This window comes from Gouania willdenowi, chromosome 21 (genome assembly GCF_900634775.1).
Source record: "Gouania willdenowi chromosome 21, fGouWil2.1, whole genome shotgun sequence".
Taxonomy (NCBI): Eukaryota; Metazoa; Chordata; class Actinopteri; order Blenniiformes; family Gobiesocidae; genus Gouania; species Gouania willdenowi.
Window position 1 is genome coordinate 13,865,234 of NC_041064.1, and position 21,482 is coordinate 13,886,715.

General features: G+C 38.4%; 1 protein-coding gene across 4 annotated transcripts in view; it reads right to left on the reverse strand.

Annotated features, from left to right (window-relative positions):
• Positions 1-2,488: 2,488 nt before the first annotated feature.
• adam23b (ADAM metallopeptidase domain 23b) overlaps positions 2,489-21,482 on the reverse strand; it is a 31,057-nt gene continuing 12,063 nt past the window's right edge. Inside the window, exons 11-26 of one of the 4 annotated variants that reach the window (XM_028435967.1) lie at positions 20,125-20,291; positions 18,971-19,055; positions 18,773-18,860; positions 17,292-17,343; positions 15,598-15,697; positions 15,449-15,520; positions 15,269-15,355; positions 15,101-15,181; positions 14,978-15,028; positions 12,908-12,971; positions 12,680-12,785; positions 11,847-11,966; positions 11,552-11,720; positions 9,734-9,845; positions 9,324-9,414; positions 2,489-4,306 (exon numbers count right to left, since the gene is read on the reverse strand). In XM_028435967.1, the coding sequence (XP_028291768.1) occupies positions 4,261-4,306; positions 9,324-9,414; positions 9,734-9,845; positions 11,552-11,720; positions 11,847-11,966; positions 12,680-12,785; positions 12,908-12,971; positions 14,978-15,028; positions 15,101-15,181; positions 15,269-15,355; positions 15,449-15,520; positions 15,598-15,697; positions 17,292-17,343; positions 18,773-18,860; positions 18,971-19,055; positions 20,125-20,291 (1,491 nt within the window). In that variant the 3' untranslated portion in view covers positions 2,489-4,260. Of the gene's footprint in view, positions 4,307-8,495; positions 8,587-9,323; positions 9,415-9,733; positions 9,846-11,551; positions 11,721-11,846; positions 11,967-12,679; positions 12,786-12,907; positions 12,972-14,977; positions 15,029-15,100; positions 15,182-15,268; positions 15,356-15,448; positions 15,521-15,597; positions 15,698-17,291; positions 17,344-18,772; positions 18,861-18,970; positions 19,056-20,124; positions 20,292-21,482 lie in introns of those variants that run through there. The other 3 variants (XM_028435966.1, XM_028435968.1, XM_028435970.1) reach the window with 3 other exon arrangements.

The window sequence follows — 21,482 nt, forward strand, 5'->3', positions numbered from 1 at the left end:
AGACACACAGTACAAGCTGCAGTGGCAACACAAATACATAAGCAACCTGAACAGAGTGGTTTTGAATCCTTAAAACCATGAACAGCGTTAACAGGGAGCAGAGTTACGTGTCTGTGCTTTTACTGAAATGTCATATGCATCGCAGATCGCCGATGTAATTATTGTCACAGTAGTAGGCCTACACTGGATGTACTTTGGGAGCTTTTCTTCCTCTGTCATTCATCTATCCAAGGGGAAGTACAGCTCACAATTTCCACTTTAAAACTTGAATAATTATTTTTAATAAAAGAGCATTTTCACGTCACCAGGAGATACAACTTTAGGATGCTCCTTGGAACAGCATGAAAGACACCATTAAGGTCACATCTGTGAAGCTAATTCAGAGAAAGGGATGGCTCACTTCCTCTGAATGTCTACATATTACCTGAAGCATAAATCCCTACAGAACTGTACAGTGTCAAATTAATTAAAATGAGTTTTTATTTCAAAAAATCTTTTGAAAATCAAATGAACAAAAGTACTCGGAGAGCGCAAACGTCTGCCAAATTCCTCTTTGCCAGATATTGGCAGTGTGCAATATTATATATGATTTCATGTATAACCTCCAATTACCACAAATGCATTTATATAGTAATGTTATTCACATCCTGCTGTTATCATGTGCAATTATTTACATAATCTCATACCTCACTCATTGTATATATATTGTATATTGTTGAATTGGTTTTGTGTATTTTTTTGTGCAAAGGGTAAATTGTGTGTTTGCTTTTTGGTTTTTCTCTTTGCTGCCGTAACAAGGAAATTTCCACGTTTTGGGATTACGGTAATAAAGTACAATCTAATCTAATCTGATATATAAATCAGTAGTAATACAGTCTAGTCCTAGAGAGCCTCAGTCCAGCATGTTTTGGATGCATGTTTTCATTATTCATTATTAACTCATCTGTAGCACCACCGGTAAATTGTTTGATTGTGTGACGCAGACATGAGCAACTGTAAAAGCACAGACGACAAAAACACAAAAATACACAAAATGACTCTGAAAAGAACGCAAAACGATGCAAAAACATGCAAAATGAGAGAAAAACATACACAATGACAACAAAAATGAACAAAACAAGAGTAAAATGTACAAAATGACAACAAAGATACACAAAAATGACAACCAAAACACAAAGTTCCAAATCTCCAAAAACACACAAAAATGACTTTAAGAACACAATGACAAAAAAAACACAAAACACATACAAAATAAGAAAAAAAAGTATATAAAATAACAACGATAGAGCACAAAATAACTCCAAAAACAAACAAAAATAACAATAATAATACATTTTACTTGAACATCAGCGCTTTTCAGGTCACCCAAGGTCACTTAACAGTACATAATAAAACCACAACAAAATTTAAGCTAAAACAGTATAAAAACAGCAGTAAAAGTGATAACGTGGCCCCCAGATTTGACGATCACGTCTGTGGCCCCTGCTGTGATAAAAGTTGGGTGATGGTCAAAAATCTTTGGTAGCTAGAACTTCATTTGGCATTTTCCCTTTAGCATAAACTCCGTTAATATGATTTAAAATAAATAAATAAATAAAAAAGCAATGGCCTCTAATGATACAGAAAAGGAAGAAAGTAGAGGAATAAAAGCAAGACACAGCAGAAAAAGGATATTGATCAAATATACAAATAAATAAAGTCTGACAGTGACACATTCAGTTTATGCACAATAAAAACTCGTAATGCACGATATTATCTGCACGTTATCGGTATCGGACGATACTGGCTTCAAAATGAAGTATCTGACATCGGCCATTCTGCTGATGTTATTAACTGATAAAATAACAGGGTTTGCTTCCCTGATCAAATTATAGACATTATATAAGTGTAATAGATGGATCATCGCCTGTGGAGAGGTCGTGACTAAGTGTCGCCATCTTGTGTCTGGGGAGCAGACTGCAGGAAAGAATCAACCGAGGTAAGAGGCACTCAACAATCTCAGAGTAGAATTATTGACCCAGTTTACAGATTCCCAAATGATTTTTTTCCTCTCATATATTATGACACAGGATCCTTGAATCTTGTAAAAATGTTGTCTTTTTACCATCATATACCACGACATACAAAATGTAGGAATTAGGTAGAAACTGTTTTAAACAGGATAGGCTGCAAGTATCTTCAATTGTACATTGAAGCATTTTTTCTTATTTTGCATAAAGAACAAATTCTGATCATTTTCAGCTTTGTTTTATGTCTGAATTTGTCAGCGGGCACAACACGATAAAGAGTTACTCCCACTACAAAAACTAAATAATCTCGCGTGGAGGGAAACCTTTGCGGTATTCTGTTATTGGCCAAACATCGTGCATACCTAGAAAACTGAATAGGTCAAATGTATGCATGTATATTAATACAAATCTATTTGGTTGTGGAAGGACAAATAAAACGCACTCCTAGCCAAACTCTGGAAAGAAGGGAAACACATGGGCAAAATTTGTCAATAGTTTATTAATGGATCTGACTGTACATGATGCAGTGAGACAGGGACACCAGACGATGAGAAAGATGGAGGATTACAACGATGCCAGTGCTATGGCAGCACCTGGAACACACCAGCTATCAGCCGGACATGGACGGACGTGATGATAACAGACCTGCACGAGGACACGTCAGGCCTTGATGTGTACGATGACCATACAGTAATGTGTGTGCATGTGTGTGTGTGTGTGTGTCTGCTAAAAATGTACGACCTATGAAGGATGCACAGATAAATGGGGTTCCACAATTGCGGTTGCTCTCTCACGGTTCATTGGAAGTATTGTTTCAGTTTTCTTTTTTTTTTTCTCTTTTTTTAAATAACGTGTCCCACAGTTTGAGTACACTGAAGCAACTGAAAGGTGGGAGTTAGCAGAAATTGTTGTATTTCCAGGTCTACATTGATATCTCTATCACCCATATTCTTGTGCAATATCTTTCTTTGCATAGTAAATCAAAGTTTAATGTTTCCTTTCTGTTGACATGCACCTATCGCGTTTAGCATAATTTTTCTGCGGATTTACAGGGACTCCCGTATAATATTATAAGCCCACTATAGTGATAACATGCAGCATTACTGTAGAGCTGAACTTGAATTCTACTAAGACTTTAAGAGAGTAGGGGGGGAAGCCATTTCAGTGGGTGCTGATGGGGGGCTTTTAGGTGAAATCTGGCTGAAACAGGTGAGTGGTCTGCATGGACAGACTTCATGCCCCTCAAGCAGTGTGTGTGAGAGAGGCACGACTGGCTGCAGACAGAGAGGAAAGTGCTCCGTGTGCAACAACATCCATATGCTCAGGTGATTGGTTCTTTGGCTTCTGAGTCACTGTTGAAAATATTTCAAGAAAGAGATCTGGACGAGACAGTGATCGCAGTCTGAATCTCTCTGGCTGTGGTAGATTTTACAGATCGATGACCGTTCAGGTCCAAAGGACTACTGTGGTGAGTTACTATTAATACTATTGCCAAAACACCCATAATGCAACATGCCAAGAAAAGAAAAGAAGAAGAAGAAAATAAGCAATGATGTGTTTGCAAGAAAAAATGCTGTCAGTTCCAAACCTGAAGTCTTCATCTATGTACATTTTTTTAGTGTTTGCATTCACTGTGGGCTTTGCGTGGCCTTTTTTCTCAGGCCTTCACATGCAGCTTAATGAACGTGAGCTTAGATGAGTTTTAACCAGCTTTGAACTGGATCTGGTTTTTAACGAGGTTTCCTCCTGCACTGGATTCATCCTGTTGTGTGTATGAGTGTGTGTGTGTGTGTTTTTTGTTTTTTTTTTGCTGAGTATTCATAGCTTTGGTAGCCATGCAGAGCCCTGCAAAAAGGAATCCTCATGCCATGGGGCGGGGGCCAGCAAGCAGCACGCTTCACGAGGTTAATCATGCCAGGTGAGAGAGTGGTGTGGATCCGCCTGAACGCCTGTGCACTGGCACTAGAGGATGGATGAGGAGCTTGGTGGGGGGTGGGGAGGGGTGGAGAGGTGGATGTGCTTTGGGGGCATGGGGGCTGTTACGTGTGTGAGGTGAGGTTGAAAAGGCTGCATTTTATAATGTCACTACGATGGAATTTGTTAAAATGTCCACTATGTCTTTTGTTTTTTTCCTTCTTCAAGTAAATCTAACGCCAACAATCAGAAGCAGTAAGTGCAGTCCAGCTGTCAGGCAGCCCAGTAGTGAAGCCTAGGAGGGAGTCTGTCTCTGATGGCCGTCTCTCCGTGGGGCTTAAATGGCTGAGGCGTTAGGATCGTATCGCCGTTTCTTCACATTTCTTGAAAAGACATGAAAAAAAGCATAGTCAGCGTTTGCTAAAATCCTACTACTGCAAGCAACCGCACTCATTTCTCCAGTTTTGTTACTCAAACAGCCGTGGACTGTTTGGTTTTTTACAAAAACAAATGCTTCCAAATGACGAGACGGAAACAGCCACCGAATGAGTAAATTGAAAGACTGAAGGAAATAAAGTGAGGAAATACAAGGCCATGTTGCTCGGTCCAGCCTTGAATGCAAAGAAACTGAGTTTACGTTCACAAAACATTTGAACTGTCAATTGATGATCAATTTAAGTATTTTCCTCATTCTATCTTACGCCCACTCATCCTAATTGAGTGTTAGCAGAGCGGGGGTCACCCTGGTTAGGTCAGCAGTGTCAGAACGAGGCCGACACACAGAGAAAGACAAACACACACTTTCACACTGACGCTCACTCAGACAAGAAGGGTTTTACAACCTGGGGGTCGCTACCCATTGTGGGGGTCGCCTGAAACCAGTGTATAATTCTCTTTCTTGTAATTGGCATTAACATTCTATAAAAACTGTCCTTTACAATGTTATTAAACGGAGAAATGGGGAACCATGTTATAGTTCTAAGGCTTACACATACGTAGCAAACAATTATTACAAATATGTTAACATAATTACAATGAATTGTAATTGAAGGAAATGGCGGTCAATGTAATCATAATTGAGTTGTAATTGAACATGGGTAATTGATGATGTAATTGTAATTTATAAATGTAATTGACCCCAATCCTGCCTGAAACGTCTAATAATAATAAAATAAATTAAATCACTGATTAAAATTGTAATTGTATTTATTGATTTATTCATTCTTATTCATCTATTTTGCACAATTTAAAAAAAAAATTAATATGTAATAGGACAGAAATATACATACAGTGCAGAAAGAGACCAAAAGCTGATAGAGCTTAAATATCTATTATTCTTTTTAAAATTAAAACACCACATTATCTCAAACAACTGTATTCTACACTTTCACTTTCTCAAATATAAAGCTATAGTTGAAATAAAATGCAGTGTAAAAAAATATCTGAGCTGGTTCATATTTCACTTTGTGTACTAATCCTACTACTATATTGTATTTGTAACACAGTTGAACAAATATGATCATAAAATACATTTTAGAGAGAAAAAAAGTCTATGGGGTCGCCAGAAATTTGTGATATAAAAATGGGGTCACGACCCAAAAACGGTTGGGAACCAGTGGGTTTTAGAGTTTATACCAAAAACAATCATAGAGAGTTGTTGTTTCAACATCCAGGGTTCAAGTCCAGTGTGTGTGATTGATTCTCTGTGTGTTAACCTTACCATAGCTGAACCCAGATGACCTATATCCTAAATCAGATGGGTCAAGCTCCAGCAACACCTAGTAAAATAGGCAAGTATCGAGTTGAATTAACGAATAAAATGTTTTATTCTGTGATTTCTACTTTTTAAATGATCTGTAGAATAATTTAAACCATATGAATGAAGGTATCCTCAGTTGTCTTCTTGCAGACAAGTGCTGAATGGCTTCTGCGTGCAACATCAGTTCATTTCTTATTACCAGTTCTGATGGGACACACATTAGATACACTCATGACAAACCATCTGGGAGGAAGGAGCTTACACAGAATATCTTCTACACAAAGGGAAAAAGAGGAAACAACCACATGAACAACAACAACCACACTAGCAGCAGCAGTAGCAGCGATGGTAGCTACAGTAACTACTTGCACAAGCACAAAAACAACAACAGGAGTGATGCATAACCTCCCCGTACTGTGGCTTGTTGTGGGGCCTCTATCAACCTGTCATGCACCTGTTCCAATAGTAGGCCACTTACACGGTGGCACTATTGCTGTGCAAGGTTCATGCAGTGCAATGCGCTGTGTCTGTAGTACCGGGTCTGTGAAGCAGGCAGCAATGGCAGCTGGTGTGGGCGGGTCCGAGGGTTCTGCTCTGCACTAGGGCGGAGCCTGGCCTCATCCAGGCAGGTGAGGAACAGCCATGGCACAAAGGCTGCAGACAACAGAAAGCTACTGGCCTCCCACCCACACACACACACCCATTCTCTCCTTCTCACACACGGTCTCGCTCTCAGTCTACACCCCCCACCCTCCACCCTCCCCACCCTCACCACTCCACCTAAAGTCTCAGCCTCAAACATGGTTTGAGGGAAAGATCAAGAGAGTGATGAGTGTGAAGACGCCTGAACCAGGCCGTTCTGGGTCTGCCACAGCCTTTGTGCAATGAACTGAACTTTAAATCAAATATGACAGCATGCAGATTTCATGTAACTTCTTATTATTCAGTCTGTTTTTATTTATTTTCTTAATTTTTTTTATTGGGTTCGTATTGCGATCTGGCATGCTTTAGTGGCTGCAGGATTTAATTTATTCATTTATTTTGTGCTTAGGTTTGATTGGTTAAAACATGTAACACCCCTGATGCTCAAGACAGCAGCTCATCTGTAGTGGATGTGATCTAATCTAACATAGATCATTGTAGATGTGATCTAATCTAACATAGATCATTGTGGATGTGATCTAATCTCACATAGATCATTGTAGATGTGATCTAATCTAACATAGATCATTGTGGATGTGATCTAATCTAACATAGATCATTGTAGATGTGATCTAAACTAACATAGATCATCGTAGATGTGATCTAATCTCACATAGATCATTGTGGATGTGATCTAATCTAACATAGATCATTGTGGATGTGATCGAATCTAACATAGATCATTGTGGATGTGATCTAATCTAACATAGATCATTGTGGATGTGATCTAATCTAACATAGATCATGTGGATGTGATCGAATCTAACATAGATCATTGTGGATGTGATCTAATCTAACATAGATCATTGTGGATGTGATCTAATCTAACATAGATCATTGTAGATGTGATCTAATCTAACATAGATCATTGTGGATGTGATCTAATCTAACATAGATCATTGTGGATGTGATCTAATCTAACATAGATCATTGTAGATGTGATCTAATCTAACATAGATCATTGTGGATGTGATCTAATCTAACATAGATCATTGTACCATGAATTAACTTTTGACTACTGAATTTACAATAGCTGTTTAGAGAATGTACTGAAAAGTAAATAATTTAATGTCACAATCTTACCAGCTCTTCTTCTAGGGCAGTGGTTCTCAACCTTGGGTTTAAGATCCCATTTGGGGTCGTGAGACACTGTAAGGGGGTCGCCAGATGCCTTCAAAAGGCTAGAAATATTTTTCTAGCCATATTTTTTGCTCCTTTTAATGCTTTTTTGCTACATTACTCCCATTTCTGCCACATCTCCATCAAATTTTGACATTTTCGGAACGTATAAACCCTTTCCACCACTTTTTCCACCAAATGTAGCATATAATGACCCATTATTGTCACTTTTACCCTCTTTTCATCATATTTCATGCTTATTTTTGCCAATTTAACCACATTTGTCATGCCCATTATTTGCCAGTTTAAACTAATTGTTCATACTTTTTGAATTACATTATCCCAACCCACCTCGCCCCATTTCTGCACTTTTAAGCCAATATTGACCCTTTGAACCCTTTTTGCTACTTTTTCTGTGTGTTTTTGGTCACTCTAATTTGCAACTTTTAACCAATTTCTGTGGTTTTTAAAATCTCATTTCACCACCTTTCCCACCCTTTTTGATCACTTTAAGCCCATTTTATTTCTGATAAAAACAAGGATTTCCATCTATAAGATGACTATATACTATGGAGCAAATACCCAACATGACTGTTCTTAAATGTTCATGTTGTGCTCAACCACCTTCAGGTACAGTGGGGGTCCCTGGTCTCTGGCACAAAGCTTGAGAACCACTGTTCTAGAGTTTAATAGTAATTATTCTTTTTAATTTTTTTCATGCATGTAAAGCCCTGTTGGTCCAATCTGTTTGAGGTTCTGCTACAGCTGCAGAACCCCCCAGTGTCTTTTAAACCCCATTTAATCCTTACTTTTCCGCTCCTCCTACATACTAAATCGTAACCTAATGATAATTTCGGAGTTAGTTACATGTTTTCATGCTTGTGTGCGATCCACCCTGTGGTCTACTTGCTGCAGCAGGAGCTCAAACCCTGGTGTCTAGAAGCAGCAGGGATGCTTTATGCAGCAGGAGAGGCATGCAGCGTGTTGCTTACTTAAAGCCCCATCCAGTCCCCCCCAGCACTATGGCAGCCACAAGGATGGCTCCGGCGATGGAGCCTATTATTAGATTGGTGGCACTAGGACCTGTGAAAGGTTATGAGGAAACAAACATGAGTGTCTCTACTCACTTCCTGTATCAATAACATGTAACTATAAAAATGACGATTTCACATGGAACAGAAAACATACCATAGGTCAACTGTTGCACTAAAATGGCTCAGTCTAGAGATGTAGATTGCATGCTATTTAGCCCCTTTTCAAAAGGTGATTTGAATGTGTTTATCTGTGCTAAGTTGAGGTGGTGGTTATCAGTGGTTTGCCTGTTCAGGTCGTGCAGACATCCAGACCCTGCGTACCCATCATTGTGAAGGTGCTAGCCTGAAATACCAGCAGCCTATAAATGTTTTGGGTCTCTGTCAGCACACAGCCAACCACTGACTATGTGAACACATCTCAGGACTATTTCATCTAAATGCCCCACATGCCCCAGAAAGGAGAGGAACACAGGAGCAACCACATAATGACTATAAGAAGAAGAGGATAAGAGGGGGGAAGAGGTCGGATGGAGAAAGAGACTCGTCATAATGGGGAACAACGGATAGTAGCAGGAGAAAAGGAGGAAGGGGAAATCCATCAATCAATCACACAACACTGAAAACATCAAGTCACGTGACAATTACAGTATATGATCATCACCAACACACAATAGAAACACAAAGCCACCGGGACGTACACACGGGCTCAGGCCGGCTCACGAGACCGCCCGCACACTGAGGCACCACTATGAGAGGAAGAGCTGTGAAAGGGTTAAAGATGCTTACTCTATTCCCCACCCTGTGCCTCCAAAAATCACCCCCAGGGCCAGAATGGTCCCTGCTACTGCCCCTATCAGCCTGTTAGTGGCCACGCTCACTGTGCAGAGGGAAAAGGAGCATTATTACCACCCTGTCAAAAACAAAGAGCAGACGTCTGCTTCAGAGTCATGGATGAAGAGATACGGTTCCCTCTATGATGAACCCCCCCTCCACCCACCCACACTTATGCACCCCCCCACTGTCCCCCTGTGGTCAAAGTATTGGGTGCACAGCTGAAGTTGAGTAAAATTCTTTCTCCACCTGTAGAAACTAATGCAGGACTCAGATTTAGCAGTGTTATTAAAATTCTTATTGACTTCTATAAACCACTTTCATTTCTTTGTTGATCTATTAAAGGACTAGAGGTCAAAACTGACCCTTCGGTTCTTCATCCTTAGTGGCCTCTGGCTCTTTAGGCGGGTCAGCCATACTGCAGTCCGTACCTGCCCAGGTGGCTTCACACGTGCATGTGGCTTCATTGTTGCACACCTGCACCAAAATCAGACAGAAATAATTTAGATTCCTTAAAAAAAATGTGGATAATATCCTGATGGGGATGAAGACGTACTTTCCCTTTGCTCTTATGCTTCTTTCTTCTTGTGTGTATGTTTTGTATACAGAAAAATTAGTTTCATTTAACTCCTTTTCCAACCAACTGAAATCTTGGATGTTGTACAATCAAAATTGTCCACACAGCTGAACAAAACTTTGCACAATCATGTGACTGCTCTTTGCACAGGAGCCGGGAACTGTATATATATTTGGTATTTTAGATATTGAAAAAGATGCTTTATAGGTGCCAAGAAGTGCAATTATATTTAGTATTTTAGACGTTTAAATAGATGATTCTTTATATTGCGTGCGAGTATGCAGCGTTAGTGTAGTGAATACACATGTTTGTCACTTTAAAGTTGGATACCAACGCTTAAGACTATGTGAGAATGAGCTCGGATGTTGTAACGTGTGAAATTAAATGTAGCGTGTGGGTAAAGTGGCTGACTTTTGGTCCAGCGGCGGGACTGAGGATGGAAATTATATTTACAGGTACATGTTTTTCTGGCATTCTCTTGTTTTTAATATGCATTGTCCCTTGAATAAACAAACAAATACAAATACAAATTCAGAATGGAAAGGAAAGGAAAAAAGCATCTGTTTCTCAAAATATGTGTTTCATCACACCTCGAGAGGGAGATAATGTAACACATGTCTGCGTTTACCCAAAAAATAAAAAATAATAGATGAATAAATGAGATGATGAGGGTAACAAAATGCTGACATACATTATTTATAATCATATTTAGTAAAAATGTCAAACAAAGAGACTCTGCAGCCGCTGATTCTATTATAAATTAATAATCGTCTCCCTGTGATTTAAAACATCAGTGACTGGGTCAGTTCAAGTACCATTGAACTCAATGTTTGTGCAAGAAGGACTCAGGCTAATACTACACATTTTAATATCAGGACTTAAATTGTCAGAAATGTTACCATATCAACTATTTATCATGTATATAATCAAGTACTCTGCCCTAGAAGAGTACCATACACTATGCTAATGTTCTTGGCAAATTGTTACAGTCTATTGTTATTGAGTTGTCAATGCAAGGGCTTCCCAGAGTCTATCACACTCACATTATTAATTCATTAATTAATGCATAAAATTGAATAAAGCATGTTAATGGACATAAGTGGAAAAAAAAATTCTTCTTCAGTTGGGAAAACATTGCACAAATAAAGTTAATCCTTTTTTTATGTATATATATTGAGGAATAATTAGGCAGAGTTTTGTGTAAGCATGTAAAAAAAAAATAATCTGTATTTCAATAATGAGGAGTACCAGAGAGTTAAAGGAGAATGTAGGATTCTATCCATGGGCTTCTCGCTATTCATCACACTGAGATTACTGTCAATTCAGCATTTCTAATGAACCGAACAGATGTTTTTGGACATCTGTGAAAATAGGAACATCTAGATCTAGATCTAGAGCAAACCCACACATGCTGAGAAAGAAAAAAAAAACATGCAAACTCCACAAGAGTGTGTGTGTGTGTGTGTGTGTGTGTGTGTGTGTGTTGGTCAAGTTTTTGTTACATCTGAGGATAAGAAATAATTGGTTGTATAGTGACCTGAGATACATGTTCTTATGTTTATTTAATGTCAGATTAGCACAGCTAACAGTATAAAGTGGGACTCACCCCATGGGCAGAGCACACCTGTCCATTAGGTCCAATGGCGCATGTGCTCATGTTGAGCGACTGAATGGGGAGACACTTGTGGTCAAGGCACATCATCGACGGCCCACAGGGAGTGCCGTCCTCCACGTAGCCTAAATCTGTGTCATCATCCAAAATAATATGGGCTCCGCTGAGAGGGAGACAGTGATGAAAAGGTGAGAAAAGTGTAAAAAAAAAAAGAAAAAAGAAAAGGAAGACAAAAGCTTGCCGTTTGAGGTTTATAAACTTATAAACAGCTCATAACAGGAGTATTTACGTGCACTGGATCACGTTGCCTTGGTGATTAAAGGAAGTGGGAGTAGCGTCTCCTTTCATGGTTCCAATGCGCGGTGCTCGCCCAATGTTGGTACACAAAAGATACCCACAGAACACGTCACTGCACAAGACAAGACAAGATAGAAATGAGCTAAAAATGTATCACAAAGACGGGCAAAGAAAGAGGGAGATTAAGAATTTAAATATAATAAACATGGGTCTGTCTAAAAAAAAAAAAAACTGTACATGATACTAACGTGAACCAATCCTGGACAAATTCATTACACAACATCATTTTATGCAACACTGACTAGAGGTTCACAATATCACCTGTTTATCTGTCATAAATATGATAATCAGAAGTCAAAAAAGAATTCAAAATAAAATAAGTAAAATACTTTTGTATGTGACTTTGGTTTCAAAGGAAAAAAATAAATAAAAGGTCACATGATGCCATCAGTGGGACAGGACCATTAAATGGAGGCCACAGCAACTAAAGGAGAAATTGCAGAAAAGCCACATATAAAGCATAACAATCCCTTAGCGCCCCCTTGTGGCTCGAAGCATTACAGCTATATCGAATGATAAACTTGGGTTACAATATTTTATTAGACGAGAATATTTCTCCTTAAATTTTCTCCCGGAATTATTTCGGCCCTTGCACAATTGCAGTTGATGACCCATACTCTATAAGTTTGTGGTTGACTTTTATGAAGGAGGAATTTGCCCAATTTAGTAATGTGTGGTGTTTTTAAATATTCTCTGATCATCGAACAGGAAAGAGGAAATAGTGCAGAAAATCTCATTTCCTTCAATTTCTTTGATTGAACTCACTGTTTGCTACACTGGGTCCATTTCTCTCCATCCTTCCCACAGTTTCCCTTCTCAGTGCCCTCCGTGTTGAGCTTCTCATAGCAAAACTTCTCCGAACCACTGGCCTCTGAAATCAGGACAGGTGAGAATGAACTGATCAAACAATGACCACAAATGTGCTTTTTCAAACAGACATTTTGACACTTCAGAGACATGTGCTAATGTGTAGCAAAGACAATGGAATCTTACTTGAGCCCCAGATGTATTTACACTGGTTTTCCCTGGTCTTACACTCTCCACTGTAGCAGCGGCCCTTCACAAAAACAGAGACGCAGGAAGAAAAATTAGTTTCAGATTTTCTGTTTCATGTCTATGAATTTTCACTTTTATACAAAGCAAAGGTTCCCAAACTGGGATGTAGCATTTTGTTAGCCCAGGGGTGTCAAACTCCCTTTAGATCAGTGGCCAAATACGGACCAGTTTGAACACAAGTAGGCCAGAGATTTTAGGCGAATGTGTGCAATTTCAGTATTATTGTTCTCAAATGAGCACTTTCATGTATTAAAACATATTTTTAAAATTATGTAAGGAATAAGTAACAGATCTCCACTTAAAGGTTTAGAAAAAAAACCTCCTCTGCACATGCACAGGCGCAACACGACCTGCTTCCAAGAGGGAACGCCTATGTGAGCGAGAGAGCGTGCACGAGCGTTCCCTCGTGCACAGCTCTGGAGTTGGCATCACTCATACAAGATTACTTTACAAAAGAAGATTTGCACTTTTCCCACTATGTCAGACTCACCACGGGTAAGTGAAAATCCATTTCCAAAAGACCCGGTGCGCACCGGGCACGAGCACGTACAGCGGCCTTACACGTAAACATATCATCAGAATGACTGACAATTAGGAGGACCAATAGTTAACATGATCCACCCGGAAGTTGAAGCCAAAATAACATCGTCCACAATACCTTTAAGTTCACTTTGACCAATTTTACCAAAATTTTTCTTTCAACAATTTTCAATTAAAAATAATTGCCATCATGTGATATACAGTAAGCACTGGGAAAAATGTGAGCCATCGATATATTTTGGAATTTCCTTTAAATTTGTGTATTTAGAGGGGCTGAGCTGAGATATCTAGCACTGAATTAGTTGATCATTTGATATTTTTACCCTGATAGCACACATACATCTCGCCGAAGTCGGCACGATGAATGAAGTTGCATTGGCGAGACGTATTATGGAGAGCGTTTGCTCATTGGGCAGACGTCGCGGAGACATCGGTGTTTGACTGATGTTTGAACGATGGATTAAAGATGCTCAGCGCGGCCTCTCTACAGCTTATATTAACCTTTATTTAGCTCGGATCATTCCATTAGTATAAATATCTCCATATGCATAGCAGTATTTACTTAAATCTGATAGGAATATGGCAATATCACAACAACAAGAACAACAACAAAAACAATATACTACCACTAAATAGCTTATTATGTGTGGACAAAATAAAGAGAGACACAGTTCATGATCATAAATGTATTTTCAGCAAAAGAGCCAAAAGAGCCCCAGCACAAATACAGCTTCATGGAAGTGACATTTTACAGTTCTACAATTTAATAAGTGGTATCACCGATTTGGGGAGAAAAAAAACACATAAAATAGCGCATTAGGAGTAGAATGCCGACGCACGATCTGAGGCCAACATCGATGTATGCGTGCTATCTGGGTACCAAATTGGATGTTCTAAAGGGCTGGATTTGGTTACGGGGCCTTGAGTTTAACACGTGTGTTAGCCCTAAAGTACACCTTGTTTGCTTTTCAGGTAACAAAATGTTCCACAAAGACATCATTTGATGGAATGGAAAACACAAACAGAGCTTTCAGATAGGCATAAAATGATCTGCATTTCAATGGTGAAGATAAATAGAGTTAAAAGAAAAAAGGGAGAACGTAAAAGGTTTTTCAGAGAATAAAGAAACCAAACACAGAGGCTTAAGGGGGTGAACGTGACACAACTTTAGGCAGACAGGGAAAATAAATAATGCTTAATTGTAATGTTTGAGAATGACAGGTGAGGGTGAGTGCTGACTGTAGCTGTGTGAGTGAGTGTTGGTGGTGGTCGGAGGGGCCGATGGCGTACTATGGCAGCTTTGCTTCCATATGTGGCTACAATAGTAGCTTACCACCACTAAGTGTGGAGTGAAAGAGTAATCTCTTAATTCTGTAAAGCAACTTTAAGTGACCAAAAAACTGCTATATAAAATTGATGTATTATTATTATTATTATTATTTAGTAGGTGCGCGTTCATTGACGTACCTGGTTAACTTGGCAGAGGTAGCCATCTTGTTTATGGAGGTTGGGTGGGCACTACAAAGTAACAGAAATAATTAAAATCCATCATGAACATGCATGTCATTAATGAGTGTAACATGAAAGCACCTGTCCAGAGTCTCCAGAGCAACTCTCTGAGATATCGCAGTCATTCACAGCGTAGCGACAACTGTAACCTCGCGGGTAAAACTGTCCGAAAACACAAACAAATCAACTAAAGTCTTGCTATGACAAGTATAAACTTTGAAATGCAGAAGTTTTGAAAAAGAATCACACCAAACATGTGCTATTGCAGCACGGTCCATCACTGCAGTGAGCTCCATTTGCGAGAGAGCATTTTTTGCAGCATTCCTTGTAGCAGTCCTGAGGGGGAAAAGAATGTTAAGCTTTAATCACCTGGATAAAAAAAAAAAAAAGATGTAAAAGACGTATGCGGTGAGGTTTAGAGACACTTACGGATCTTGTTCCACAATCGCACTCCTCTCCCACCTCTACAAATCCATTCCCACAATCTGCCACCTCAAACAGCTGCCAAAGAGAAGACAAAGCAGCGTCAGGTCGGCTGGTTTGATTCAGACTAAGAAGCAGAGCTGTGTCTGTTTCACCTTCGTTGGTCTGTTAAACAGACACGAGCCGCCGCCTTTAAGCAGAAACTCTTTGTAGTCGGTGATGCTGCATTTGGAGAATCGATGTGGGTGTTGAACCCTGCACAAAAACATCAGGGTTAGAGAGTTCAGTGGGTTCAACGTGAGCGATGAGTTAAACTAATGAGTATTCTAGTGTTTATGCTCCCGGCGATAAATCTCATGCAACTTAGGAAGGGATACATTACAACAGGAAGACATCAATTTTATTTATTTTACTATGTTCCCTGACATTTTTTATGCTTCTTAATTTACTTTTTATATTTCATGTTTTACGCCTTTGAATTTGTTTTGCATCTCAAATGTAGTTTTTTTTTTTTTTTTTTATCTCATGTGAGATGCTATGTATTTTATTTTGGTCTGTAAAACTGTGGTTGTTTTAAAGTGCTTAACAAAATAAACTTGGATTGGATTAGATTGGAACAAAACAAATGAAATAGAATTTGGCTTAGGAAAGAGTTTAGAAAACCAATACAAGGACACCAAGCTTAAAAAAATAAACATTGGTACAGACAAAGGGGAGAAAAGGTTGTATCGACTACATTAGACAGAATATAAAACAACCATTGACATTGTTTAGCAAAACTTCTGCTTATTTATTCACTTAATATGAATTATTTGTAATAAACTCAAGTAGCACAAGGTCATTTTTGCTTCCGACATTTATCTTTACCTACTAAACATTAAAGGTGCAGTCTGCAACTCTTATAAAAGTGACTTTTTGTCATATTTGCTAAAGCTGTCACTATGTATGGACAGCTTTACATGAAACTAGTAGTTTGTGTGAAAAAAACAGGCTCATTGAGTCCCCCCTGGTGCTCCTGCTGCCTTTGGCAGATTGCCAGAATGCACCGCGACCGAACAAAACAAACCAATCAGCGCCATCTTTTTTACAGTGTATGGTCTGGAGAAGTAGAAGATGGAATTGTTGACTTTTCTGCTTGAAAGGTAATTACTGCTGCTTGATTTACATTATGTTTGATTTGTAATTGTTACACTAGAACTCTGTGGTGCATGTGTTGTTTGTGTGCGCACAGCAGCCTCCGTGTGGGCTGCTGGAAGTGACACTGAATTGTTGCTGCTGCTGAGGTGTGTAGACATTGAGAGAGAGAAGCACTGCAGTAATATGCTTTTAACAGAGCATGTTATATTACTGTGATGTTGCTGTCGGGCTAACGTTAGCTTGTTAGCTCCTCTGGGGGAGGGACTTTGGAAAGTTTGGAGGCAGGGCAAGAGAGCAGCGGGGAAGGAGGGGGAGAGAGGGATCCGACAGTTGCGGACTGCACCTTTAAGGTCCTAAAAGTTTAACCATGTAATTGTTGAAAATAGCTATTTAAAAAAACAACTACAAAAAAGCATTAAAATGTACAAACAGCAATGGACAGACACATTTGAATTCTTCTGTGATGAACTTTCTAAAAAGGGACTTGGTATTAATAAAATATTTGATGCATCTATGAATTGATAACTAAAAACTGTTTAGCAAAAATAAAAATAAATTTCACTGAATTATGTTTTTTCTACACACAATATAATAACATTCATGCATTTCAAGATTTTAAAAATACTATTGTTGCAAAAATGGGATAGAAATAGTTTCTGCAAATCTAACGTGTTTTAGTGACTAAACCTGATAATATAGTGTACGACATTACCCATTGTCCTCCATGATGCAGCCATCCCACAGATTTACACAACCACACTCCTCTGAACAAGGGCGAGAGAATCCACAAAATGACAAAAGGAAAGAGAATAACAAACAATCACTTATTGGAGAAAAGATGCTTAGAATACAACAAAAAGGATTTGTGAACAGCATTAGTCGGTGGATTTAGCACCTGATAGTGAAAGCTTTTTGCTGAACGAGGAGAATTCGCTCCCATTTTTCTCTCATGTAGTTTTGAAACTAAAGAAATTGCTGATTGCGAGCACTTTTTTTTTTTTTTTTTTACTGGAAGAGGTTGCAGTTTCTAACCTGGCAGCTGGTTTGACGATTCTGTCTCATTAACCGCTGTGATCTTAAATCTACGTAACCTCGACCTGAGACGAACCCAGCGGAGTCGATATTTAGCTGACTTTGCATAAAACAACGAGTCATTTGTCTTTCTGCCAAATCAATTTATTTAATCACACCAAGCAGAAAACATGTGTACACTAATGTTCAAATAAAACGTATATTCTCTGGTAATTAAGTACTAAAGGTCAGTTGGGAAAAATGTGTGTGCGGTGCTCAACTCTCTTTATTCATCTTTTTATTCTGCAGAAAAGTACAGAAAATTGCAGCCCCACGAATACAGTCAATACAATGTTTATCACATTAATCAGCTACATCCTAAACAAAAGGAAAGACTGCTGAAAAACCTTTTTTTTTTAAACAAAAAATAATGTTTCTTAACTTAAATTTTCTCCAAAAGCTTCTAATGCAGAACTTAATCATCCACTTTTTTTTTTTCCTGTATTCAGACTTTGTGTGCAGTTTTAAGTTCCATTAATGATCGTTTGTTGCACTTAAATAGCCCAATTGGGAAGCTTTTTAAAACGGAAGACGTTAAATTGGGTAAAAAACCCATTCATCCTTTATTTGATTTTAATTTTGTTTCCCTTTGCATTCCTTACCTCCGTCACAACTGTGTATGTAGCCTTTTACTGCCTCACTTCAAATGCTTATTTCTTATTTTGTATTATTAATTATTATCTTCCCCTTGTTTTAAAATGTATTTTATTGAGGTAAATTTAGATATTTATCAGTATATGACACGCAGCTCATGCGTTGTAGCTACTTTGGCTTCAACAAGCAGTTAATCTATGGTTGGCTCAGGATGAAAATTCTAAAAGAATAAGTAAATGTGTGAATCATATTACATCGTGGAACCATTAACATCAAACTTAATGTCTGGCCAGAGCTGGAATTCATTTTCAAAAAGTGAACTTGGTTGAAAGAAACAACTAAAAGCATGGTAACACATTTAATACACAATATATCAAAATAAAATATTGTTTTAATGCTTCCTGGTTAATATCACAGTGCCATTGATTTTGTGAGTTTGGCCCTGAAAAGCGTGAGGTCTCTCAGGGATCTCTCTGAGGCAATAAAATTTTTTAAATTAAAATAAAAATAGCTGGGTTTCATGAATACTTCTCTTTGATGCTGGGTCCCATTGAATGCCCAGGTTCTGTGCCAGGCTCTGGGATAGAGAGCCAACCATGGACCAGGTAGTGCCATACTGAGGAAACAACAAGGAAAAGGGATTTTCACCTAAAAATTATTGAACACGCACGCACGCACGCACGCACGCACGCACGCACACAGTGGGTGTTTGACAGAAACTCTGACCTCATTGACTCCGACGCCACGGCTCACGGAGCACATGCCTCCAAAATACGCAGTGCTGCTTCTGCGGTAGTGGAAGGTCACATTTCTGCAGGAATGAAGAAGGAAAAACCAAGAAAACATGAACACATGTCAACTGAAATCCTCAGAGCGTGAGGTCAGACACAAAGTATCAATAACCAAACTCTCACTGTAAATATTCAAGAACCTAAACAGAAAAATGATGATATGAAACCATTAAATCAGTGGTTTTCAAACGTTTTTTGCTCAAGTACCCCCTTTCTCTTATTTCTGAGTACCGCATTTGTCCAACTACAACATTTTACTTAGAATTCTGTGAATAAAAAACTGTAGAGCATAGTGATGGATATGAATGAGTGATAACGCATATTTAAAGATTCTCATTTTGTAAATAAGTGGAATGAAGCTGTATTTAGTGCCTCCTGAATAGATTTATCTTTATAGTTTTTATCATTTCCTGTCACTCCAGCTTGGTGTGGGACCAAGACTGAACCTTGTATTTTCAGTTCATGTTCTAATCAAGGTCATTTTGTGTTGTTGGTTTTATTTAAATTATTTTTTCTCAGTGTGTGTGTTTTTGGTGTCGTTTCTCTGTTTCTCGTTGTGCATGTTTCTCTGTTATTTTTTGTGTATTTTGTGGTTGTTTGTCTGTTCTTTTTATCATTCAGTATATATTTTTTCTCTTATTTTGTATGTTTTTGTGAGCTGCTGATAATATTTTGTATGATTATCATTTTAAACAAACATGATAAAACCCCATATTTCTAATGCTTTCATTTGTTAATTTTATCCTCTCTCTATCTCAAGTACCCCCTGCAGTGCCATCGCGTATCCCCATTTGAGAAACACTGCATTAGATTATACTTAATAGATTAAAAATGATGTCTTGGAAAATCATAATTAACTCATTAAAACAAAAGGAATATGTATCCCTAGTATTTTCCAGAATTAGATGTGAGTTTGGTTATTTTATTATTCAAGTCATAAATTTAAGATACTATAGAATGTGTTACGTAGTACGTATTCTTTCCACCAACTGATTTAAGATGTAAACTAACCGAAACTTTTAAAAACTCTTAAAAAATAAGAATACAAATTCTAAAGTTTGATGGGAAATTGATGAAATCCCGACTCACGAGAGAAGCTGCACAGAGTCAGCATGGTGCTTGATGCTTTGCTGTCTGTACTTGGAGAAATCTCGGAGCAATTCCAGCGGCCTCACACCGATGGGGATGTGATCCCTGTCCGTCCAGATCTCCACGGCAACTAGCACCACGCGTGTGTGAAGTTGGTCTTTGAAGATCTGTCGTAGATTATTCATCCGTAGTGAATAGAGACAATAAAAGACAAACAGAGGCGGCAAACATGAGAGAACGAGAGGTAGAAAAGGGAGAGAAGAAAGACACAACATTTATTTCATTCAGTTTTAGCTTTTGTTCTTTAAAAAAAAAAAAAAAAATATGTATTTTAAATTATTAGTAATTTACTGCAGTCATCAAAATTGTTAAGTTTCAATTTAGTGCCATACGTTGAATAAAACATCAGGGCTGGAATATGTGCGTTTCTATATTTGGGGTAGCTTTTTAACAACAGCTTGATTTTATTGATTTTAAAATACAATTTTCCTCCAATGCTCTTAGAGATCAATTTACTGACCTGTCCTTCAGTACACATTCCATCACTTCTTGTTATTTAGTGGGAATTCTTCATTTTATATCTGCGTTGTTTGAGCTATTAACACCTGATCAACTGATTGGCTGAAAAAAGTCTTACAAACTATAAAATGGCTGATAATCACTGAGCTATGGCCTTATCAGCGCAGGTGTGGATGTCAATAGCTGCAGACGTTTTCGCGCACTTTGATTCATAGACATTATACACGTAGACGCCACATCGACTGTGGAGGGACGCGTCAACAACGCCGCCATCTTGGACCAGTGGTGGTGGAGGCAGCGGTGCATGGACATTACAACAAAAAGAGTTATTTCTCAATCTCTAAGTAGAAATATTCGTTGCATTTTGAACCGATTTCCAAACTGTTTAATTTTCTTAAAAACGTCACACATGTAGCTATGACACAAGGTGCTTGGATATATTTAAAAAGCTGGTTTTACCACTCAACACTTAATCTCCACACCCACATATTTATATGAATATCAATAATAATACAATAGTAGTATAATAATAATTGTCATAGCTTTAAACAATGTTGTCAATAAAAAACCTGAGCACATCTGAACGTTTTCTGGTTTATTTCTATCTATGTTTATTTCTATCTATCTATCTATCTATCTATCTATCTATCTATCTATCTATCTATCTATCTATCTATCATGTCTGACATTTGTTACAAACAAACCCCGTGAAAATTGCTTGAGAATTGAGCGATTTATGACAACTTTAATTGTGTAAGCACATCATATCCTCTATAGATGTATAACACTGGTCCAAGATGGCCGCCCTGTAGACGTACCGCTCTAGTGGGCGGCAGCAG